The sequence below is a fragment of the Sciurus carolinensis genome, chromosome 18 (assembly GCF_902686445.1).
Source record: "Sciurus carolinensis chromosome 18, mSciCar1.2, whole genome shotgun sequence".
Taxonomy (NCBI): Eukaryota; Metazoa; Chordata; class Mammalia; order Rodentia; family Sciuridae; genus Sciurus; species Sciurus carolinensis.
In genome coordinates, this window is record NC_062230.1 from 9,996,263 (window position 1) to 10,022,832 (window position 26,570).

General features: G+C 40.7%; 1 protein-coding gene across 3 annotated transcripts in view; it reads right to left on the minus strand.

Annotated features, from left to right (window-relative positions):
* The window catches only part of Lmtk2 (lemur tyrosine kinase 2), an 88,879-nt gene that overhangs the window by 27,059 nt on the left and 35,250 nt on the right, over nt 1–26,570 (minus strand). For 2 of the 3 annotated variants that reach the window (XM_047533361.1, XM_047533360.1), the window contains exons 5-7: nt 24,853–24,971; nt 19,041–19,128; nt 5,093–5,226 (exon numbers count right to left, since the gene is read on the minus strand). In XM_047533361.1, coding sequence (XP_047389317.1) covers nt 5,093–5,226; nt 19,041–19,128; nt 24,853–24,971 — 341 coding nt within the window. Of the gene's footprint in view, nt 1–5,092; nt 5,227–5,833; nt 5,866–19,040; nt 19,129–24,852; nt 24,972–26,570 lie in introns of those variants that run through there. The other variant, XM_047533362.1, reaches the window with a different exon arrangement.

Consider the following 26,570-nt stretch of genomic DNA (forward strand, 5'->3'; position numbering starts at 1 on the left):
TGTAAGTTGTTTCTCTTCTTTCCTATTCAAGATTAAAATATGGAATGGCTGTTAAACCGTACAAAATGATACTGATATATTTCTCTTCTTTGATCTTGCCAATGTGATAAATTATGCAGATATTCCATATGTCTAGAAGTTGTACCTGTTTTATTCACACATTGCTGGATGTAATTTGTTAGTATGCGTCTATATTCATTAACAAAAACTGCCTGTGGTTTTTTTTTTTTTACACCACCTTTTGTTGTTAAAACCATGATGGATTCATAAAATGAGTGGTAGACATTTCCATCTTCTTTATGGTCTAGAAGGGTAAATAAAATGGAGTTTTCCGTTTGCTCAAGGTTAGCTGGAAGTCACCATGAACCCTCTACACCTGGCACCTTTTTAATGAAAGCTCTTTAATCACCTTTTTAGTACAGCCACATCGTCCATTTCTCACTGGGTTTAAACTAATTTAAATTGGTTCTTTTCCCCTGATGCCTTTCCTCATTTCTATGTGAAACACATGGTGAGAGATAAAAAAGTAAAGAAGATCCAACACTGGGCTTCAACACATTTTTCACGTAGGAGGTAAAATTAAAAGCATCCATGGACAGCCACCACCTACAAATTCCTATTTGGTTTTCTTGTCAGTACTTCCTTCTCTCACCAAGCAGCCCCGAACTGTACTGCAAAGCGATTAAGTGCTCATATGCAGACACACACCTTCTAGACACGCCCTCTCATCACCTACAGAATGAGCCCAACGGCCTAGTCTTTGTCTCTATGCTCTGGCTTCCAGCTGCCCCTCCCTTCTCTTTTCCCCATGTGCTGCTGTTTGTCTTCTGTGCCAGTTAAACTAACAGCTCCCTACACTCCTTTTCTTCGTTCCTCCCCTAATACATGTCATCTTGCTACTTCATTCTCCAGCAACTTCTTAATCTCAATCCTCTACTTTATGCTCATTTAGGATCACTAAAATGCCACCTCCTTCAGAAAACCTCTGGGGATGCCCCAAGACCACATTATACCACACTGGTATAAATGAGCACACAGAGTGTTTGTGCCTGGGTTCAAACTGCTCCTTGCACTGGTGGCTGAGATAAACAGTTCACCACTCTGAGCCTCAGTATTCTGCTCTGTAAAAGGGGTTAATAACTGCACTATCCTCATGGCTCAGAGGGTTATTTCTATCTGGGAACAATCAAATAAGTATTCACAGAATGTTCTATGCAGTGATCACCCTGCCAAACACGGCCGCCCACGTTTTAACTCTCCTGCTGGGGCATCAGCTGAAAATATAGCTTTGATTTTAAATACATTTCCCTCTCTCTCACCTTCTATAAACTGAACTTTGCAGACTATAAAAGTTCAATCAGTGGATTCTTATCCAAGGAAGTTTATGCTGTCTTCAGTTTATTATCAATCAGATTCAAAAAAGCAAGAAAACTTAAAATTCTGAAAAGAAACTGAGGACCACACTCATTCATCTTTGTTATCATCGTCACCATAGTCATCTCCTCTCCCACGTCTTCCTCCTGTGTGTGACACTAGGCACTCCATGACTTCATTACTCTACATTAATCTGAAGAATTCAGCACTGGCATTAGCATTCCACTAGTGAAGACCCGAGGCCTGGCCTGCCCGCACCCCCGTAGGTGTCCATGACACTAGAACTGCAAAGCCTGAAGGGGAATCCTTGTTTCCATCAGGAAAGCAAAGTGATGTTAGAGTTCTACTTCTTTTTTTCATTTAACACCAGTGTATGCCAGGCACTACGGCTTTGATTTGAATTTAATCAAATGAATTAAAAGCAAACGCACACATATTGTCATATATGTATTTTTTCCTTAAAGACCAATCTTGACAATAGTAAGGATTTTTTTTTTTTGTACCAGGGATTGAACCCAGGGGCACTTAACCACTGAGCTGCATCCCCAGCCTTTTTTTTTTTTTTGAGGCAAGGTCTTGCCAAATTGCTTAGTGTCTCCCTAATTTGCTAAGGCTGGCTTTGAACTTGATATCCTCCTGCCTCAGACTCCTGAGCTGCTGGGATTATAAGTGTGTGCCATCAGGCCCAGCCAGGAATTTTTAAAAGTATAAAGATTTGACATTCACACAAAATAAGGAAAACCCCTAATAATTCACTAAAAACAAGTCAGACCAGGGCTGGAGTTGTATCAGTGGTAGACCACCAGCCTAGCTTTGGGTTCAAACCTCAGAACCCACATAAAAATAAATAAAATAGGGGGCTGGGGAGATAGCTCAGCTGGTAGAGTGCTTACCTTGCAAGCACAAGGCCCTGAGTTCGATCCCCAGTACCACAATAAATAAATAAATAAATAAATAAATAAATAAATAAATAAATAAATAAAATAAAGATATTGTGTCCATCTACAACTAAAACAAAACAAAACAAAACAAAACAAAAAACCAAAAACCCCACCAGACCAGAGGTGCAGCTCCCTGATTAGTGACAAATTTGTTAAGTTTTACCAGTGTGGGCACCAAGGATACAATCTAGTCAAACAAAACATAAAAAGACACTTAACAAGGGTCTCCCCCCACAACCCCTGTACTAGGGATTGAACCCAGGAGCACTCTATCACTGAGCTACATCCCCAACCCTTTTTACTTTTTGAGACAGGGCCTTGCTAAGTTGCTGAGGCTGGCCTCAAACTTGGGATCCTCTTGCCTCAGCCTCCTGAGTCACTGGGATTACAGGTGTGTGCCAACACACTGGGCTACCAAGGGTTTATTTATGGTGCCCCTACACTGCAGGATTACCTGATACTTTGGTAGCTGGAAAACTTAGTGACCTCAGTGTTCTTGGCAGAAAGTAACCTGAACTTTAAAACCAGACGTACTCTGAAGAGGCTTTTCGGTGCACTGGCATCACCGGGGACCTCCTCAAGGCCTCTGGCTACCTAAGCCAGCACAAGGGCACACCTTGCCTGTTGGATACTCAGCACTAAGCCACCACAGTGACCTGATGGCATCTCACTGCTCAGGAAGCCACTGGGGCAGACAACAGGGGGTCCTGATATCTAGGCTACCTGTGAGTAGGAACAACAGTGCTTGCTATTGACACAGCACTCAGGAACGCTGTCAGGGCCACTCAAACACAGGCTGCCTGGAACCCAGCCATAGGGCTCTTCTCACACATTACAGAAAAACAAGACTCAACTAGGGCAGGCGATCAACCCAATCAGTTCCCAATCACTACAACTCTGGGTTGGAGGGCCGCTGCCCTATTTCAACCCAACCAACACGGCAAGTCCCACTTTGAGTCAACCAACAAATATTCTAAATCTCAACTTTTAAATATGCCATATGGTAGGCTACCCACACACACAAAAAACAAAAACAAACAAACAAACTTAAAACACAAAATCCTGACCCACACAAAATTTTACATAAAACAGGCCTACTTTTAAAACAAAACATGTCAGTGCTTTCAAGAATTTTCTTTACCTTGAGCTTTTGTTTGTACTTGAATAAAATCCAAATCATGTGATTTAATTTATCATCTTTATTTGTTTAAAGTCCACAGATTCTAAGTAAAACTTTAACTCAAGGGAACTCACAAGAACATACTATTTACACTGACACCCTCGGTCACTTTTTAAAATATACCAGTGACAGGTACTTGGGCTTTAACACAATCTCTAGCTGTCTTTGGTAACTTTAAGTTGTTAATTATGATTTTTAAATGTTACCTTTTCCAAAATTTAAAAATCCCTAAGGCAAGTATTAGGCAAAAATCAGCTGTATTTGACAAAAGATTAACAATAAAAATTGTGCTACATATTAACGTGTTATAGAAGATACAAAGACTAAATATAGGGTTTCTCCATTATAAAATGAAAAGGTATTTACATTCTAAGTTCTAAGTAAGGAATTCTGCCTTGGGTCTTAAGAAATCCATAACTTTTCAGGGCTTTTAAGAACATTTTATCAGAATGACTTGTTCATTACAGCAAATCAAATAAAATGCAGATGTGTAGGAAAAAGATTCACGCTTCTCTTTTTTTTCCCCACCATGAAGTAATACTGAGAGTGTGACAAAAACTTTTCTAAGCCTGTCCACACACTCCTAACAAATGCAACCAGGTCTTCTCTTACTTTTAAAATCACAGTCATACTACAAACGTATTAATCTGCAATCTGGTTTTTTTTTTTTTTTTTTTTTTTTAATATAATACTTCACAGACACCTCCCTCAAATCAAGATATAGGTGTTCCTTTTCAGGTCTTTGTGTTATTAAGAGCTACATGACTTACTCAGTCAACTAATGAGATCATCCCTGGTTTCCCCAGAGAGCTAAGAAATTAAATGTCTTTAAAACATAAATCGGAGGTCAAAAATCTGAAGAAAACAAGCAGAAATCTCTGGGGTTCACAGAACAGATCCCTCATCTGCTACAGGACTCAAAAACCTTGATTGTTTTCATTATGAAAACCACCAATGAACAAAATAAAATGTACAGGTGTTATTTCACACAGGGTCCTTGAAAGTTTTCAACAGAAATGTTACTTGGATCACTGCACTGCTCACACAGTGCCTGACCACGTCTACCCTGGCCACGAGGACAGGCCTCCAGATCCAAGGCCACGACACCCTCTGCTTCTGAGTTGGCACCTTTAAGCCAACCCTTTAAATGGTGAGACGCCAATACTATGACCTTCTATGAAAAGATGCTATTGGTCTTGCACTGGGGTGTGAACTGGGGCATACTGTGTCTAGCAGGTACAATCAGAAGCCTAGAGGTGACATGAAAAGGATGCAGCAAGCAAGATGTCATAAGGGAGACTGGGTCTGTTTATTCCCTACTCTGTGGCATGTATGCTTTTTTACATTCTTTGAAATTTTGGAAATAATTTCCAAACCTTAAGCTGTATTAAGATCATTTATTCACTAGTATTGGTTTAATGAAACCCAACTCAACCTTTACTTGGACACTGGGAAGAACAGATGGCTTCTACTTGTTTAAGCCAAGGTTTACTCCACAACCTGTCCTCCTTCCATAGTGCCTTTTCACAAACTGCACAGCCTCTCTGGTCACAACACTAGTGATGTGTGAGAAGCGCTTGTGCCCAGCCACACCCACCTGTGCAGGAAGTGCAGCTTGTGCATGGCCGCCAGCCCCGCAGCAATCTCGCATGCCATCCTCTGCAGCAGCATGGTCTGTGAGTCCCCCCGCATGTGCTCTTGCTCATTGCGCAGGTAAGCTTTCAGATCACCCTGCAAAAAACCAGCTCATGTGAGTGTCAAGGAGCATCATTCAAACAAACCAGCATCCAGACGTGTGCTTTAGCTGACACTCACTATCAAAGTCACTTACCAAGAGCTACTGAGGTTTGCACTTAATGAAGAACCTTGGACTGAAGAAGCTTCGAATTACAAATAGTAAGTACAACCCAGTATTCCAAAAGTACAGGACATGGTTATGCTCTTAGGGTCAGTCTAACTAAGAGTTTTAAAATGTAAACACATAAAGCAAAACAGTAAATAAACACAAATTTGTAATTACGCAGAATGTAAACTAAGTGCAGTGCAGAAGTCTAGAAGTTTCCAGGAACCAAGGGGTGATGTGGAGAATGAAAGGAATGGTGTCATTTGACTGCATGACTTCAGATTTGTAGGAGACAGGTGGTCAGTTAGCCCTTTCACCTTTGAAGCACCAGCGATCCAACAGAGAAGAGAAGACGACAAAGATGAAGGAGGGAAGGGGAAGTCTGCTCAGTGCAGAAGACACTATGCAGGTCTCCCCCAGCTTCCTTCCCAAGGATCCTGTGCTGCCCAGAGACCACTGTGAGAAAGAACATTCTGGCCACTCCAAAATACTTACCAAGCTAATAAGGCTATTCAGAGGACAGCAGCCTGGGCAGGAAAAGGAACAAATCCCAGTCAGGCATCTGACACACATTCCACATTGAACACCTTGGCTATTCTGTGCAACTGCCCTGGGTCACCCATCTTTACTTCATGATGGCATGTCTACCTTCTGGGGGAGCACACTTTTTGGGGGGTACTGAGGACTGAACCCAGGGTTGCTCTAACACTGAGTTACACCCCCAGTCTTTTTACTTTTGAGATAGGATCTTGCTAAGTTTCCAAGGCTGGGCTCAAACTTGCAATCCTCCTACCTCAGCCTCCTGAGTAGCTGGGATTACAGGTGTGTGCGACCATACTGGCTTGGGGAGTATACAACATAATCAAATACTTACTGATGTGATTTAATTCCTGCCTCCCACTGCTGAATAGAGCCTACTAACCTGGACAAAGGGGCATATATTTCTTACAGGAAACAAAAGAAAGATGTCTATTTCTCCTCTGGAGTAGTGCAATGGGAACAAAAGGATAAAATGACAGGTTTGGAGAGAAGTCTGAGGGGGAGAGCAATGTTGGCTGGTGTGCAGGGTGGAGCCAGTGGAGGGTGCTGCTTCCCTGAGCCCACAAATTGATGTGTTGGACATTAACTTATTCCATGTTCATTTCTAGAAAACAAATTGATTAAATCTGCATACTGATTTAATTCACCTGCTAAGGTAGAATTCTCTTGACTAGTTGGTAACTGAAAAGTAGAAGCACATTCTAGCCATCTATTAGCTCTGCTGTCTTGAGCAAATTTAACGTCCCTAAGCCTCAATTCCGTACCTGGAAAATGTGTGCAGTTCTAAGAAGTGTGTGCCACAGGTAACCAGTGCAAAAAACCCTAGCGGGTGCTTGGCACAATGCTCAAAAGCCCAAGTGGTAGGGAGAGTCACTATCAATATTATCACTTGTGCAAATATCACTGAAACTGGGAGTGGAAACAAAGGCAGATTCTTGGCGTGGACCAAGAAGTTACATTAGAATGTACTTAGTGTTAAACGTGGACAAATGTTGATAAAGGAATATTGGGTTTTAAAATTTTATCCTGGGAGGAGTTTATAAAAGTTATAAGAAATGTGCCATTTAGTTGGTCAAGGAAAACTTCCATCCTCAGGAAGATATAGATAACAAGTGAACTCAGAAAAATTCTGGTAAACAACTCCAGACCTACAGCTAATGGGATTCTTGTTTGTTTCCTCTGGTACTAGGGACTGAACCCATGGTACTCAATCACTGAGTCACATCCCCAGCCCTTTTTATTTTATATTTTGAGACAGGGTCTTGCTAAGTTGCTCAGGGCCTCGTCAAATTGCTGAAGCTGGCTTTGAACTTACAATCCTCCTGCCTCAGTGTGCTGAGCAGCTGGGATCACAGGCGATCACAGGCGTGTGCCACATGCCTGGGTCTAAAGAAATTCTTAAAAGGTAGCCCAACTAGAAAGTAAACGTGAACAAAGCATGAGTCTACTGATGTTACCAACAAGAAATGGCGACTTAAAATCTTTTACCTAAACCTTTTGCTGCAGCAACAGCCACCAAAGGAAAAACTAATCCTCACATGAAAGTATGATTATATGGTGCTGTGTCTAGCCAATTCCCAACACAAAGAGTAGCTGCTGGCAAGTGGTGTCACAAGTCACTCTGGCCATGAAGCTATTTTTCAAGGTTATCTAAAGTAGATTCATTGCCACTCACTGTTCTTTAACTGTCTTCTCTCCTAATATCCTACTTCCAAATTTCATGGGAACATTATAGAGAGAAGATTTCACTTAAGAATAGAGAAGGTCACCACAGTCTAGGCCAAAATATCTTTGACCAGGGAATGAAAAATTAACATCAAAGTCACAGGCTCCTCAACCCAGCCAGATTACTGCTCCTCACAGGGGTGACTCATGATGGGTTATATGGGATCCATGGTTCATTCCACGTTCTAGAGAGCTCTCCTGGCACCATAGTTTATTTTTTTTTATTTTTTTTGGTGCTGGGGATAAAACCCAGGGCCTTGTGCTTACAAGGCAAGCACTCTACCAACTGAACTATCTCCTCAGCCCCCTGGCACCACAGTTTAAAAGAAAAAAATCAGCATACAACTTTTAATCACTATAAAGATTTTTATATTAATCTACTCTATCAAAGCAAACAACTTTATTTATGTATCCGCTTTGTTTTATTTATATTTTAATGGTGCTTGATAAGTACACATGGATTATTACTTTGGTCTTTTATTTAAAGAAAAACCCCACCAAGAACAGCAATGTATTTGGAATTTAATTACATTTCCTTTATTCAGTTTTTAAAAATTTCTCGGGGCTGGGGATTTAGCTCAGTTGGTAGAGTACTTGCTTTGTAAGCACAAGGCCCTGGGTTCGATCCCCAGCACCCAAAAAAAAAAAAATCTCAGCTCCTTCCCCACCACCCCGCAAAAAAAAAAAAAAAAAAAAAAATTTCAAAAGAAAAATCTCTGCCACTAGGTGGCAGCAAAGGGCTACATTAAGAACAGACAAACCAAGCAACTTGTAAGGGCTTCTTGGAATGAGCTCATAAATTCTAACACAAAAGGCCAGCAGGGTTTTATCTATTTTTTTTCCCCTTGCAGGACAATGAGAGCAATGAATTGATTTCAATACAATATAAAAATTCAACAAATAAATATCTTTATGATGAGAAATTATCATCATAAATTTAAAATGATTTTAGGGGAAACTTATAACTTTTCAATAAAATTTAACAAAAAGAAGAAAGAACAGTGCCATGCTGGGTATCCGCTGAAGAAGCGAAACCTCACTGAGCCCCGCCAAGCCTCCATCCACAGGCCGTGCCTCACATACATCTCCCACACCCGCAAATCTCCTTTGTCACCAGGGATTATTACCCTTGTTTGTGCCTTCTCAACTCAATGTCCTCGGTAATTCATCATGTCTCAGCTCTTTACTGCTGAAATACTTGTCAGGCAAATCCAACAAAAGAACAACTTGTCTTCCTCCTGTTCCAGCTCCTCTCCTGCTACCTCCTATTCCTCTTCCTGGACAAACTTCTGGGAGGCCTGGCTGCTCTGGCTCCATCTCCTGAGCCCCTACACACTTTCAACCACTGCTCTCCTCCACACCCAAACGATGCCTCCTCTAAACACCAGCATAACAAAGCAGGGGCCCCTTCCTTCCATCTCCAAATGTCATCTTCTCCTGGCTTTGGGACAACCTTTCCTGAGTTTCTTCCTGTATCAAAGTCCCTCCTTTCCAGTGTCTTTCACTGAGTCTTCCTCTTCTCAGGGACTTGGAAGTGCCACATGCCCTGGGGCTCAGCTTGTGGTCCTCAAGGCATGGACACCTCTGTGGGATTTTATCTACCCCATGGCACCAGAGGCCATGCCTCACATACTCTCTGGCCCAGCTCCTCATCTCCAAACCTGTGCGTTCCCTCCCTGTGCATCTGAGAGGCACCTCAAGTCAGACACGTCCAGCATAAAACTGCCAATCTGCTGCACTGTTTTCCAGCAGATCACAATTGAATCAAAGATGTCATTGTTAGTCTTCTTTGTCACGAGACCCCACCTTCAACCCATCAGCAAGTCCTACACCTATTTTCAAAATGAACTCAGAACCAGACTACCTTCACAGGGCCACACTGTCATGCTGGCCCAAAGCACACCCCACCTGACGGCATTCCTATGACAGCCAGAGAGGACTTCCTACTCCCACCTGGGCAGCAAAAAGTCATGAGTTACCCTGGTTATTCCCTGAAGTTCTGTATATTTTTGGCCTGTCCCCCCCACTAGAAGAAGGACACGGCTGGGTTCTGGCCAGTTTCTTACTGTTTTTTGAAACTAAAGAACAGCACAGCAGTGCTGGGTACACAGCACATTCAACAACATCTGCTTACTGAGTGGGAGGAAGAAGAAAGGACTCAGAGAAGTTCAAATGACAACCCCAGATTAAGATGAGATGATCATTTCCCCAAAGCAGTTCATCCCAGCATTTGTGTGTGTGTGTGTGTGTGTGTGTGTGTGTATTGTTTATTGGGAACTGAACTCAGGGGCACTTATCCAAAAAGTCACATCCCCAGTCCTTTCTCATATTTTATTTAGAGAGAGGGTTTCACTGAGTTGCTTAGAGCCTCACTAAGTTGCAGAGGCTGGTTTTGAACTCACGATCCTCCTCCTTCAGATTCCCGAGCAGCTGGGATTACAGGCGTGCACCACCATGTCCAGCATCCTACCATTTTAATTGAAGTCGAATAATAATGAACTTAGGAATAAATCTGTAATTTCAAACTTTTATTGGGCTTTAAATTTTTTCATTACTTCATTACTCTGTATATTAAACTTAGCCAAAGACAATTTGGGAAAATACTATTATTTTTATTTTAAGCAAGTACAAATCTGATTGTGTTTAAAGTTATGCCTTCATAGGGCAATACAATATATTTACATCAAGGACAGGGGGTGTGAGCTGGGTGAGGTGGCAAATGCCTGGAATCCCAGCAGCTTGGGAGGCTGAGGAAGGAGGATTGCGAGCTCAAAGCTAGCCTCAGTGACTTAGCGAAACCCTGAGCAACCCAGCAAGAACCTGTCATTAAACAAAATACAAAAAAGGGCTGGGGATGTGGCTCAGTGGTTAAGTGCCCCTGTGTTCAATCCCCAGTACCCCTCGCCACGCCCCCCGCCAAAAAGAACAGGGGATCTAAATTATTTTAAAACTCAAAGTTGTCACCCACATCTCAGAGGGTGTTTCCACAGAGATCCATCACAGAGCACTGCCATTCCACAGAAACACAATGCTAACAGAGAGACAATTTTAAATTCTAGTGGCAATACCAAAATCATAAGGAAATAAAAAGCAGGTAAATGTGGGCTGGGGTTGTGGCTCAGTGGTAGAGCACTTGCCTAGCAGATGTGGGGCACTGGGTTTGATTATCAGCACCACATAAAAATGGATAAATAAAATAAAGGTATTGTGTCCATCTATAACTAAAAAAAAATTTTTTTAAAGCAGGTAAATGTAACTTTCGTAATATACTTTACTTGACCCAATAAATCCAATATATTATTTTTACATGTAATCAACATTTAAAAATTACTGAAGTTGGGCCAGGCATGATGGCACATGCCTATAATTTCAGTTACTTGGGATGCTGAAGCAGAAGGATCTCAAGTGTGAGGTAAGCCTAGGTAACTGAGCAAGATTCTGTCTCAAAACAAAACATTTTGAAGAAGGGTTGGGGATGCAGCTCAGAGTTAGAGCTCCCTTAGGTGCTATCCCCAGTACCAGAAAAGAAAATGAAAGAAGAAAAAAGAAAAGGGCTGGGGATATAGCTGGGTGATAGAACACTTGCCAACACCTGTGAGGCCCTGAATTCAATCCCAAGTCCAAAATAAGAAACAAAACAAAACCAAAAAATAACAAAACAATTTTATCTTTCTTTTTTGGACTAAGACTTTAAAATCTGATAAGCATTTTATAGGTCACAGTACACCATCCAGCCAAGCCGCATCCCAGTCCCACAGGGCTGGCTGCTGTGCTGTACAGTGCAGCCACAGATCCTGACCAGGGCCCAGGCAGCCCAGCCGGGAGCACCAGGGAAGCCAAGGTGCCAAGACGCCTGTTACAACAGCACCTCCACCCTGTGCTCCTGCTCTGGGCTGCACAAAGGTGCTGTGAGCAGTGAGAGTTGTCACTGCAATGACAGGAGGGAGCAGGGTGGTCACAGGAAGCTGGTGGAACAGTATTAGGAAGCAATGCTGGGGTGGCATGAGGTAAGCAGCAGGGTAGGCAGTGAAAGGCCTGGCCACAAGCAGCCAGGTCTGCCTATCACAGAGGGCCAGACTGTGCTGTCCCAACTAACAGCTAGGCATGGGAGGGGAAAGGTCCCTGACAGGCACCAGAATAGGGCCAGGCCGGGGACTGGGAATATGCCCTCCCCACCTGGTCACCCCACACCCCCACTCTCAAGCCTGATAGGGATACTGGCAGTAAGCACAAGCATCCATCTGCTGGCTCCAAGTCAGACAATGATCACCTGCTCCTCTGTCCTCCGCACTGTGACTTCATGTCCCTGCTTTTCTAAGTGATCTCCATAGGGTAAGGGACATGTCGTTCCTCTGTATGCTCAGCATCTGGAAGAGTCCCTGGAGCATGGGATTCATGACTATAGTTATAAACAAGAGACTGAACTAATGAGGCATTTTCTGTGCAGAGGGCACAGGACAGAATCAGCCACTAGTTAAAACCCCCACTTTAGTACTAATAATACAAGCCCTCGGGCAAGTCACATGCATAAAGGACAATTAGAAACAGGACCTGAGGACATGCAGACCTGGACAGGATTCTTCCACAAGTCCCTTCATCTGACTCAGGCTCCTACCTCACCCAGCCGTCAGGCGACACTTGTGATGAGTAATACAGTCCCAACACAATGCCCGAGGCTGACATAGCACCTGGGTAGAGCAGCGTCACCCAAGGCAGGAATCTTCCTCCCTACACCCCACGAAACCAGCAACTCAGATTTCCTTCCAGGTCTAAAAGCTCTGAGCCTTTAGTGCCCCTTGATTCTGCCCAGCCAGTCACCTGCTCTTCACCAGCCTGAGGAAGGCAAATTCCAGAGGAATGCGGGGCACATCAAATACCAAGCAGACTTCTCTCCTACTCTCATCTGGCCACTGCTAACTGATTGCTTTCAGAAATTCACTCACTGCGTTAGTCTGAACACAGTACAGGAAATAAGAACACCACACTCAAGAACAGACCCTTGCAAACACAATATGATCACCCTTGCTCTGCAGTCTGGTGATGGAGAACTGTTGACTAGGAAGAAAGTTCACCTCCACTCTTCTTACCATTTCAGCATGCAGTCTGGTCTCCAGCATGGTCATCTCCCAGCCTTCCACCTGATCCTTCCCAGCAGGCCCAACCTGCCTCACCCACCATGGCACCATGCCCCTGCCCCAAGTCTCCATGTTTCAGTGGCCAGGTCACCTATTGTTCCCACACTTCCAAGCCTGGCCCCTGCTGCAGCTGCCATCCTTTCCTGCCTAAAGAGTTCACCCACTCACCTTCCAACACTCAGAGCAAATGCCAATTTCTGTGCAAAGCCTCCCAACCACAGCAGTTAGAATTTCTATACTTTTGTGCATTCTAAGCAAGCCTTTGTTTGAAGGGCTGGGGGTATGGCTCAGTGATAGGGCATTGCCTGTCAAGTGTGAGGCTCTAAGTTCAATCCTCAGCACCTCGAAAAAATCCAAAAAACAAAACAAAACCCAAAAAACCTCACTTTCAGTGTACTTTTTCTGTCAGCACACTGGCGTGTTTACTTGGAGACTGAGTGGAGTCTCAGCAGCAGTGTTGTCATTAGCTGTTCGAACCTTTATTTAATAAGTAATTATTGTCAATTAAGCAAGTGAAAATAACTACCATTTACAGAACACTTTCTGGGTTCAGTAATTTTATTCACCATGTTATTTCATGGGTGAAAATTTACAGGTATCTACACTGAGGCTTATGGAGGTTAAATAAGCACACCTGGCGGCAGCCGGGCAGGGACCATGCTCACGACTCCTGAGCATCGAGCACCAAGCACCAAGCACCAAGCACCAAACACTAAGCACAGCTCTTGCAGCTCCATATAGGTTCGACATTTTTGTGCTGAATGAGTGATCCTAACCGAACAACCCCACCGCCCGGACACCGCTGTGAGGCGCTGTGTGCCTGTTCCGCCAGCAGGGTACACACGACACCCTGCAGCCATCACTACTACCTCATTTCATGACACGCTCCGTCTGCACTACACACCAGTGCTGCAGACCAGCTACCAAACTCACTTGGCAGAAGTTTTATTCACTTTCAAAATAATTCCAAGCTTTCTAAAATCAGGATGATGGTCTGTTTTATACAGAATTGCTTAAGTGTGGAAATATTCTCTCCTTTCCCCTTGGGAGATGGCTGCACTGTGACAAAGACACTGGAGGCAGCTGGTCCTTTCACTGTGGCTGCCGCAGCTCATGACAGACCTGGGACCACTGCCCTCTCTGACCCTTGGATGGTGGCTAGAGGGCAGTCCCTGCCTTGGATGATGCTACTCTGTTTGGGCTGGCCTGTTTCTGGGCAGGTTCTGGTCGTGCAGGCTGGGAGCAGGGCTAAGTGTCCAAGAGAGGCCCTGTTGTGTCCTGGGGACATCCTGCAGTCTGCAGGCGGGTGCCCTCTTCAGCTCAGTGGGCAACACCACGTAACTGCTTCTCTAGTCTCTGCACAAGTTGATCCCAGAGTAGGTAGACTTCAGGGCCAGTGACCTGGTCAGTGACGCATCCTTGCTGCTGAAGAACCTGTTCCTTTTGAGGTTTTCCAGGGCTAGGGGTGTGAGCATGAAGCTGGCCCATGGAGATAAAAGTGCCCTCTCACTGCTGGGCAAGCTGGAGGGAACCGAGGTTAACAGGCTTCACCCTGGTATGGAACTGTCATGTCACACAATGACCAAAGATTCCCAAAGGGCATATGAGCCTCCTCATAGCACAGATAACACCTATAGCACCTTAACTAGTAGGTTTTCTTAAAATATATGGTAATAAATGCTTAACATAAAAAATCTATCAGCTCAGCCATTTCTAAGTTGTACGTTCCATAGTATTAGTACATTCACACTGTTGTGCGATATGGCTACAGTCCACCTACAGTACTTTTTAATCTTGCAACATGGAAACTCTGCATCCATTAAACAACTATTCAACTCCCTTGACAACCAGTCTGCCTTCTACCTTCTGTCTCTATGAATTTGACTGTTCTAGGGTCCTCCCTATAAGAGGAGTCACATAGTACTTGTCTTTTTGCATCTGGTTTATTTCATTTAGCGGAATGTTCTCATGCTTCATCTACGCTGTAGCATGTGTTAGAATTTTCTTCCTTTTTAAGGCTAAATAATATTCCACTGCCTGTATATACCCACATTTGTTTACCTACTGCTCCATGAGCGGACACCTGGGTTGCTTCCATCTCCTGGCCACTATGAATAATCCTGCTCTGAACATGGGTGTGCAAGCATCCATTCCACTTTCACTTCTCTGGGACTATCCCCAAAAGTGGAAATGCTGGACTATATGGTAGTTCTATTTTTAGTTTTTTGAGGAACAATGACTGTTTTTAAAATTTTAGTGTTGATCAGCCTGTAGGAGTGAAAGTTCCCTCTGTGACTTAGATGACTCATGTAAAAGAAGTTTCAATAAAACTAATTTGTTATTCTGGAGGGTTGTATATGTAATCTTTACCCCAAAGTATTTAAGTTCAACAAATCTAAGTACATTAATATGCTTTGAACACTTATTTCAAGTACCTGGATACTTAAATATACTGGTGTATATTTTAAAATTTGAGATCTGTTAAGTATTGGGGGGGATTTTACAAGATTGTTAACAAAGAACATACATATTTGTTATATTTTCATAAAAATAATGTCTACACAGTGATAGAGATACAAAGAATACTCTAGAATTTTGTCAATACTGGATCATTTATGGTAAGTGTAAAGGAGGTATGTATTTGGCTATGTTTTAAGTGTTTCTTTATAAAGCAAGTTAAATTACTACTTCCCCAAAAAAAAAAGCAGGACTGGGGACATAGCTCAATTGGTAGAGTGCTTGGCTCTGGGTTCAATCCCCATCTCTCTCTCACACACACACACACTAGAATAAGCAGCTTCAATAAAAACTAAATTAAAACAGCACTAAAACAAAATACATCTCTTGAACTCATTCAGGGGAAAACAGATGTATTTTACCATTCCAGGAAAAAAAACAACCATAAAACTTTCAGGAATGGACCAGGCACAGTGGTCCATGGCTATAATCTCAGAGACTCAGGAGGTTGAGGCAGGAGTTCAAAGACAGCCCCAGCAACTTAGCAAGCCCCTATCTCAAAACAAAAAATAAAGTCGGGCATGGTGGCACATGCCTGTAATCCCAGAGACGTGGGAAGTTGAGGCAGGAGAATCTCAAGTTCAAAGTCAGTCTTAGCAATTTAGCCAGATCCTAGGGAATTTAGTGACACCCTGTCTCAAAAAAACAAAAACAAAAACAAAAAACCCAGAAACAAAACAACAAACAAACAAAAAAAAAAACCAAAGGTTGTGTAGCTGTGTGGCTCAGTGGTTAAGAGTCCCTGGGTTCAATCCCCTGTACCAAAAAATAAAATAAATAAAAAATAAAAAGGGCTGGGAAAGTAGCTTGGAGGTAGAGTGCTTCTGGGTTCAATATCCAATATCAAAGAAAAAAAAGCCAAAATAAAATGTCTGAGGTTTTATAAACCCTCAATTAGCCCAGAAACAGGTGATACTTTAAAAAGGTGCTGATTCCTATGATATTCCTGTTATGTTCAGTCACAAAGAGTGTATTTCAACTGTCACTTATAATCAACACTGGGAACTTAGGGAGCAAAGGTGGCATGCTCAACATCAAAGAAACGTGGACTTCTGACAAGCAGATCTATCCTCACACATGGGTGTATTTGGTGGTGCAGATTTTTACTCAGTGCTCTGTCGCACTGGGATCATCTATTATGGGGGCCACCAGAGCTACATGAAAAGGAAGCTGTTTGCATATCACGATAACCTAGGAACACAATATTACAGCTCTGATCACACTGAGATAATTAACACAGAACACCACCGAGAACTCCTTTCTCTTCGTTTTTAAGTACTACTCAATACCTTACAATGTCTGTCCCTTCTACGTGAGACCTAGAGGACAATGCATTCTACCTCTGTATCTGGGAGAGTCTGGTACTGTCCTATTACAATAACTATTCAGGGCACAAACACCCTCCATCATGGGATGGCCCAAAGAAGTAGGTTTAATTCCAGCTCTCCTCATAGAAAGTGAGTCCTCTATGAGGTTTTGGTTTCCTTGGGGCAGGGTTAAAATATTGGTTAATTCTAGACTTTGCAAAGTTCAGTATGCATGTTACAATTTCTAGTATAGCCACGCACAAAATCAAGAGTTACTAAAATTCAAACTAGTAGATGGGGAAAACTGAAACAAGAAAAATCAAGAATCCAAAAACTTAAGAACAGCTCCCCCAGCATTCTCCCTCTCTCTCCTCCTCACTCTCTCTCTCACTCTTATTCTGACTTTCACTCACTCACTTTCTCTCTCTCTCACTCTGTGGGCAGACACTCTGCCTGTCTGCTTAATAAAATCTCTTGCGTGAGGAAAAAAAAAAAAGTGGCAAAAAAGAAAAATTGGTAGAGGAAGGAAGAATAACAGAAATAGGTAGAGAATTTACCAACTACCTAACTATAATAAATGTAAATGAACTACATGTTCCATTTTAAGTGACCAAGATTGCCAGATTAATAAAAATTTTAAAAAGCTATTTATGAGAGATGTAAACTAGACAAAAATGGATTAACAAACATGAACCTAACCAAACAGGTGAACTCTGCCCAATGGAATGCTGGCATAACTAGATTAATATCAGCAACAACAGTCTGTGTTGTTAGTAATGCTTTTAACCTTAAAGAGAGCCACACCACAATGATAAAAACTTAAAGTCATATAAAAATCATCATAAATCTGAATCCCTTCCACAACAAAGAATCAAAATGTATAAGAATGGCCAAAATTATAAGGAAAATTCACAATCAAGGTGGGAGAATTTAATATGACTCTCTTATTAAAGAACAGAAAATTGATTCAAACCCTTTTACCCCCTCAAAAAAAAAAAAAAAATCAAAAGGGTATAGGAGATTTGAACCTCATGAACTTGAACCCAAGGCCCCATCACACCGCCATACAAAACAATACCAGAATACACGTTTGTATATGTGCACACACCAGCATTTAGAGGCAAAAAGCACTGACTGTTGCCTGGAACAGAGCTGCAGCTGACCAAGAGCCAACATGGGAGCAGAGCGAGAACCACTTTATGGTTGTAAGTGCAGCCATGGGGACTCAAGGGTCACTATGGCAGAATTAAAAAAAAAGCTAATATGTCAAGCTTACTAACTGATTTTCCTTTGGAATTAACCACTTCTGCCAATGAGAGAAATATTCAAATCTCATGTAGGAATTAAAGCAAAAATTCACAATGTTTATTGCACTCTTTCTACTGTAACCACAGGAAATGCTATCTGAATTAACTGGGGATTTATTTTGGGGACTCCCAAGTTTCTGTGCACAGCCAAGAAGCTTAAATGTTCTGAAAACTGAGATGATACAAAGAAATCAATTAAAACCTAGAAAATTCAATTAACATCTTCCACTGTTTTTGGAAAAATAACAATTATGTGTTAAAAATAGGTTTGAGAAAAGATGAAATATTCCGCACAGGAGAAAAGATGTTTATAGGAAATTTTCATGTAGAAATTGCTATTAAAATGATTCACAAAATGTACAAAAGACCAATCTTTCCAACTAAAAATCTCTGTAATATTACCATGCTAAGAAATACTTAAGATAATATATTTATCTAAATTTTTAAAAATATTAAAGTCATATACATTCACTATTTTCAACAACTGAGAGATTGTGGGTGTTCTATTGGCAGGAGTATTCTTGGGCTTCCTCAATGTGGGAAATTAAAATTTTAAATGTCTGGTTGAAGTGAAGACCTCGAGCTCTGATTCAGTCAAATACTTGATACACAACATTTTCGTAAACTCACTGAGCTTTATTTTAATCATAAATAAAGTTTGGACAACTGTTCATACCTCGCTCAGGGGTCTGTTATTATGAAATATGGTACTGTGAGTGAAGAGCTCAGCACAGGGCATGGAGTATAACAGAACACTCATATAGGTGTCAGTGAACACAATTACCAAAGGTAAGGAGTCAGTGCATCACAAATTCTTCAAATAAAGGACAGACATGAAAGCAGCCCCAAATCCACCATTTATATCTGTCAAAAACACCTGATTGCCAGGTGTGGAGGTGCACACCTTTAATCTCAGGGACTTGGGAGGCTAGGTAAGAGGATGGCAAGTTCAAGGCCAGCCTCAAAACTTGGCAAGACCCTGACTCAAAACCAAATCAACTAGGGATAGAGCTCAGTAGTAAAGCACCCCTTGTTCCACCCCCAGTACAGCAAAAGGAAAAAGAAAAACAAGAAAGAAAGAATGAATAAGAAGAAGGAAAAAAAAAAAAAAAAAAAAACATGTAGATATAACTCTTTAAACCTTCAACTGAAATCTCTATTAAAAACTTACCAAGTCGCAGAACTCAAACACCAAAAGATAGGGAATGGCTTCTACACACTGTCCAACACACTGAAGAATATTTGGATGCTGAAGAATACTAGCAAAAATAAAATTCACGGTATTACTCATCAGGAAGCATGCTTCAAAAATTGTTTAAATAGTAATTCAACTTTAACAACCATAATGATTTAAATACAGGATGACAAAGTAAAAAGATCACATAAGGATTATATGAAACAGATGCAGACTATTACCTAACGATTAAATAATTCAAAAACAAGTATTTTCTCAAATTAAAAAAATGAACTCCCAACATAATATTTGTCTTCAGTAATTTCAGTTTAGAGAAAATATTCTGAGGCAGCATTTAAAAGGAAGGCAGACAAATACATAAATTCATAAAGCATTTCTATCCAAATATTAAATAATTCAAGTCTCTCCTGTGGCTGTCTAGTCTATACACAATTTCCATAAATTTCCACAGCATATGCAAACTCTTTCTGGAAAATAATTTTTCCAAAAGAAAAATAAAGTAAAATAAAAGACAGTTCAAAATAATTTTTTAAATACTCATTCTGAACAAATATGAGTTTATAGGAAACTGCAAAGTCAGTGTAAGAGGTCTAGTACCCCTCACCCAGTGTCCTGCACTGGTACACCTGACAAATCACCTACAGTACAACAGCAAAACCAGGAAACTGCCTTGTAATGAAGTGTCATGTGCACACAGCTCCCCGCCAGGTCACATGAGCAAATTCTTGTGACTACCACCTCAAAAGAGATACAGAATAGTCCATCAGCACACAGATCTGCCCCACACAACCCATTTTTGTCCCCTAGCAACTATTAATCTGTCTTCCATTTCTAGAAGGTTCTCATTATAGAAATATAGGTCAAGCATTCCTTATCCAAAATAGCTGGGACCAGGGGTGTTTCTAATTTCTTTAAAGTTTAGAATATCTGCATATACCCAGTAAGACTTAAGTGTCAACAAAAGATTCATTTATGGTTCATATACATTCACTATACACACAACCTGCAACTGTCATACGGTTAGGTGTGGAATTTTCCACCTGTAGCTCATACTTGGTACTCTGAAAGTTTCAGATTTAGTAACATTTTGGATTTCTGATTAGAGATGCTCAACCTGTATTATATAAATGGAAATATATGGTACGTGGTCCTTTGAGATTGATTTTTTTTACTCAATATAATCCCCTTGAGATCATCTAAGCTGCGGTACCCATCAGCAGTTGATTCCTTTTGATCGCTGGGCACTAATACATGGTATGGATGACCCACTGTTTGTTTACCCATTCATCTACTGAGGGATACTGTCATTTTTCCAATTTTTTGCTAATACAAATAAAGCTGCTATGAACTCTCACAGAAAGGTTGTTGAGTAGACATTAAATTTTCATTTGTCTGGAATAAACGCCCAGGTGTATATAGCTTCTGGGTTATGTGAGGTAATGGTTAATTTTATTTATCAGTTTGGCTGGGCAATGGTGCCCAGATATTTGGTCAAACATTATTCTGAGAAGGTGTTTTTGGATGAGATTATCATTTAAATCAGTCGACTCTCAGTGAAGTAGGTCCCTCCATGTCAGTGGGCCTCATCCATTCAGCTGAAGCCCTTGTAGAAAAAAGAATACTCTCTCCACGGAAGAAGGAATTCTGTAGCAGACAGCCTTGAACCCTGACATCAGTTCTTCCTGGGTCTCCACCCTGCTGGCCACACTGTAGATTTTGAACTTGTCAACACTCACAAATGCATGAACCAATTCCTCAAAATAAACCTCTCCATGTATATATAAGTCCTCCATATTCACAGGCTGTACATCACACACACAACCAAGGATTGAAAATATCTGCAGAAAAAATTGAGTCTCTACTGGATATGTATGGACTTTTTCTTGCCATTAATACTTAAAAAAATACATTATCACAACTGTAAACAGAATTGAATATGTCATTTAGAGATGATTTAAAATATACATGAGGACACGCATAAGGTATATTCAAATATTCTTTGTCATTTTAGGTAAAGGACATGAGCATCCTCAGAATTTGGTATCCCGGGGGTTGGGGTACTGGAACCGATCTCCTCGAATGCTGAGGACAACTGTGTATACACCCCGAGCAATATATGAAGTCTAGTTTCTCCACATCTTCCCAGCATTAGGTATTGTCACTACATTTTCACTTTAGCTTCTCTAACAGGTATGAAGTGATATCTCAATCTTAATTAATTGTAATTAATTGTGATCTTAATTACTTTAGTAGCCAGTGATACTCAATGTCTTTTCATGTGGTAACTTGCTATCCAAACATACATACTCTTTGGTAAAATGTTTCTCAATCTCTTTTGATGTTATAATTGGATTGTTGTTGCTTTTTATTTTTTTTTTTCCTGTTGAGTTATGAGAGTTTGTTATAAATTCTAGATGAGTCCTACTGTCAGCTATGTGGTTTGCTGACACAAAGTATTTTCTTCCAGTCTATATCTGGTCTTTTCATCCTCTTACCAGGTGTGTTCAACAGTTATTTCACTGCTGTGACTAAAAAGATCCATCCAGAACAATTGTAAAGGAGGAAAAGTTTATTTGAGGGCTCACAGTTTCAGAGGTCTTAGTCCATAGAAGGCTGGCTCTATTTCTCAGGCTCAAGGTGAGGCAGGACATCATGGTGGAAGAGTGTGGCAGAGGGAAGCAGCTCACATGATGATCAAGAAGCCAAGAGAGGGATCCACTTGCCAGATACAAATATATACCCCAAAGTCACACCCCAATTCCCACCTTCTCCAGCCACACACTACCATTTTAATTACCACTCAATCCCTAACAGGAGATTAATTCAGTGATTGGGTTAGGACTCTTATAACCCAATCATTTCTCCTCTGAACCTTCTTGCACTGCCTCACACGTGAGCTTTTGGGGGACACCTCACATACAAACCATAACACCAGGCACTTTCATAAAACAGAAGTTTATAAATTTGATGACACAATTTACAGATTTTTTTTCCTTTAAGGATATTTTTGGTGTCATGTCTAAAAACTCCTGATTAAGTTCTAAATCTTAAAGATTTTCTCCTATGCTACGTTCTAAATTCTTAAGAGTTTTATTTTTTACATTTTAAACTATGGACCACATTGAATTAACTTGTGCATGAGAATCTTTTCTCCCTACAAACACCCAGCTGCTTCAGCCCCAGGTACTATAAAGGTCATCCTTTCTTCAAAAGCTGCTTCATGCTTCTACCAAACTTTGGGTGACCACACTTGAACCAGGCACGAGAGGGCTATTACTAGATTCTGTTCTGTTCCATTTGTCTATCCCTCTCACAGTAAGAGGTCTTGAAATTGAGTAGATGATTGTTCCAACTTTATTAAATATTCTCATTCTTCTTTTAGCTATTCTAGCCCCTCTGGTTTTTGTAAGTTTTTTTTTTTTTCCCTTTTGCTTTAGAAACAAATTTGCATGTCATCCTTGTACCTGGGGCCATGCTACTCTTCCTGAATCATTCCTATTTTTAGTAAATATGCTGCTGAAGTGAGCATATAACCTTATATATAACCTTATAATTACCTTATATGTAAGTATGAAAAATCTTAATGAGATTTTGATAGGAAATGCAATGACTTATATATCAGTTTGTGAAGAACTGACAACCTCACTACATTGAGTCTTTCAATCCATGGACGTGGTCTGTTTCTCCATTTATTTAGATCTTTGAATTATTTTATCAGTTGTTTGTAGTTTTCAACATACAAGTCCTATACATGTACCCAGGTATTTACTTTTATGCAAGTGTAAACATTATTAAATGTTATTATTATTAATATTGGCACTAGGCATTGAACACAGGGGCACTTTACCACTGAGCTATATCACCAACCCTTTTTTTTTTTTTTTTTTTTTGTGGTGCTGGGTATTGAACCCAGGACCTTGTGCATGCGAGGCAAGCACTCTACCAACTGAGCTATATCCCCAGCCCCCCAACTCTTTTTATTTTTATTTTAAGTCAAGAGTCTTGGTAAATGTTGAAGAGGACCTTCAACTTGGGATCCTCTGGCCTTAGACTCCCAAGTCACTGGGATTACAAGTGTGTACCACCACATCCAATTTTGGTTTTCACACATTCATGGCTAGTTTATAGAAACAAAATTGACTTTTAAAACTGTTTTGGCAGTGCATGGGATTAAACTCAGGGCCTGAAGCATGCTAGGCAAACACTCTCTCACTGATTTACATTCCAGTCACAAAATGATTTTTTTATGTTATCTTATATTTTGCAACCTAGTTCTGGAAGACCTTTGTGTAGATTCCTTGGGATTTTCTACATAAAACATCATGTCATCTACAAATAAAGACACTTTTGTTTTCCTTTCTGATCCATATGCCTTTATTTTCTTTTCTAGCTCTAGTGAGTTGGCAAGAATTTCTGGTACTATGCTGAATAACAGCAGTTAAGAGCAAATATCCATGTGTTGTCCTGAACAAGAGGGTAAAAGCATTCATTCTTTCACCATTAAACATTCCAAATGTAGTATTTATTTCTTTAGAAAAATTTCTTTGACTTTCTTTTAGGGTAAGTTTGCTGCTAATAATCTCTTTTAGCTTTCCTTTGATTGACAATGGGCTGATATTCTCTTCATTCCTAACACATCTTCTCTGGACATGTAATTTCACAGTTCATATCTTTTAGCACTTGAAAAATGCCATCCTGTTTCTTCTGGCCTCCAGGGTTTCAAGCTGAGTTTCCTCTCTCGGTAAGGTGCAGCTTCTTCACTATTAACAGCTTTTGTCTTTAGTTTTCAAAAAAGTTTGGGTTTATCCTGTTTAGGACTTGCTCTTGAATTGATAAGTTTTGTCTTTTCCAAATTTGGGAAATTTTTAGCCATTATTTCTTTGAATACCTTTTCAGCCTTTTCTCTTTTCATTCTGGGACATCTATGGCATGAATGTTAAATTTTTTTGTTATAATTCTCAATGTCCCTGAGGCTTGATTTTTTTTTTAAGTCTATTTTCTTAAATTGGGCAATACTTATTATTTTATCTTCGACTTCACTGTTTCTTTCCTCTGTCCTCCGTACTCTGCTGCTGAGATCATTCACTAAGTTTTTGTTATTTTGTGGTGCTGGGGATTAGGACCCAGGGCCTTGGGCAGGCAAGGAGAGCACTCTACCAACTGGGCTATATCGCCAGCCCTCATTCACTAAGTTTAAAATTGCAGTTTATTTTTCAGTTCTATAATTTCCACTGAGGTCTTCTTCATTTGTTTGCTGAGACTCTGCCTTTTTCCCATTTGTTTCTAGTGTGTTGCATATCCCTGAAGTGCTTTAAAATCCTTGCCAGATAATTCTTGCCACTCCATCATCTCAATGTCAGTGTCTTTATCTTATTCAAGTTGAGTTTCCTTGCCTCTTAGAATGAATAGTGATTTTTCAATTGAAATGTGGACATCTGGGGTTTAGTGAGACTCTGAGGTCTTAGGGTCTTATTTAGAATGTATGAAGGCAGAAACCCCAAAGCAGTTTTAAACAGTTGATTTTTTTTTTCCCCTTTGTGTGTGTGGTAGGGAAGGCAGGTTACCAGGGATGAACCTAGGGGCACTCTACCACAGGGTTACACCCCCAGCCATTTGTGTTTTGAGATATGGTCTCGCTAAGTTGCTGAGGCTGGTCTTGAACTTGTGATGCTCCTGCCTCAGTGTCCTGAGTACCTGGGATTATAGGAGTGTACCACTGTGCCTGGCTAAACTCTTGATTTTAAAAAGACCACAGATTATTTACAGGACAAATGTAAGGCTTACTTACTAGTAAGGTTCTCCATTTTTCAAAAAAACATCTTGTTCTTTGGGGCTTGCACTTGCTTTTAACTCCTTCACTATTACTCTTGCCACACTGGTACCTGTGTAAATCTCCCCAAGAAGGACCTAAAATCAAATAACAGGTTTTTTTGTTAGTTACATCAAAATGGTAAAAAAGCATGTCTCATTAACCAGGAAATGGAAAAAACGAGAATCAACAAATCAAGCAAAGATGGTTTTCTACTACTTTATATACCATCTCACAAAAAGCGTAGAAAACTCAAGTATTTTTCTTCACTAAAAGGGCCAATTTAAACTATTCATTAGAAATTTACAACATTCATATATTTCACACATATATCTTTTCTGTTCATTTAAAAAATTCATTGTATTTTTATGGAAATAAACCATGACATTACAGAAAAGCAATTTATAAGTTCATTTCAAACATAACTCAAATGTTTCTCAGAACATTTTGAACTAGATTGATATTTAGCCTATTGTAAACACAAGGAAGTTAACTGACAGCTAGCCAATGTACAATCACTGCACTAAAATTTTTAAAAAATCCATGGTATTCCAATGATACCAGGCCCTCCTCTTGTACCAAATCTTCAGCCAAAACACACATAAAAAACACTTCACTGAAATTATCAGAATGCAAAGTAAGAATGAGCTACCTCATGTAAGAACTAGCTACAAGAGAAATATTAAATACAACACAGGTTAGTGCAAAAGCACTAAAAAATACCATATTTTACCAACTTAAAATGATGACGAAGTAAAAGGCTTTTATTATTTCTAGAGAATTATCAAAACTAAATGACTTCCTTTAAGAGAACTTTTTAAAAAAATTTCTATAAAATAGATTATGTCTATTTTACTGCCTGAAAACAGTAACATCTTGAACAGAACTCAATGTGTTTATCAGGAATAAAAGGGCAGAAAAGTAAAGAAAACAAGAAATTCTAAAAATTAACTAAGTCACATTCTTTGTTTTAAATAGTTTATGCAAGTATAATAAGCATATCATAAGACATAAATTTTAAAAAAGGGGGGAAGGAATAACAGCGGGCCACTGTAACAACCTCACCAGTGCCAGTCTTCCTCTCTCGGCCTTCCTGGTGTACACTGTGCAGGGCCAAGTCATTCAACACCTGGCCTCTCAGTTCTTGTACTTCACTTCTACAATTTCAGCAATCACTTCCAGGGATCTACACCTAGCTAACAGTTATTCCCCAACCTTGGATTCTGCCCCTCCTCTACCAGGCCCTTTATTCCCAGCTTACCTGCTTCCACACCGACTCTGCGAATCCATTGACAGTACCAGTTTCCACTGGCGGCCTCCCCTGCTCCCACCCTCTCTCACCTCCTTCACCTTCGCTACTCCTTTGCCTTCTCTCTGAAGTGCATCAGCTTAGCCAAACCACAGTGCTGAAGTAAACTGCCAGTCTCAAATATAGAGGAAAACACCAGCACGATGACAGCTCCCATTTCAAATTTGTGGTGGTCCCGAGAGCTGCCCACCATGTCCCTATACCTCCTGAGCGGATGCACTTTCCTAGATGGCTCTCACACCTTCTCCTTCAAACTTTCAACACATCTTTTCACTCCTCCCTTTCAAGGGAGATAGTGGCCTCCTAACCCACTGAGACAACTATCACAAGGGCACCTCCTTATCGTACCACTACCCCATGTACCTGCACCTACGTCCTCATGCTCTGC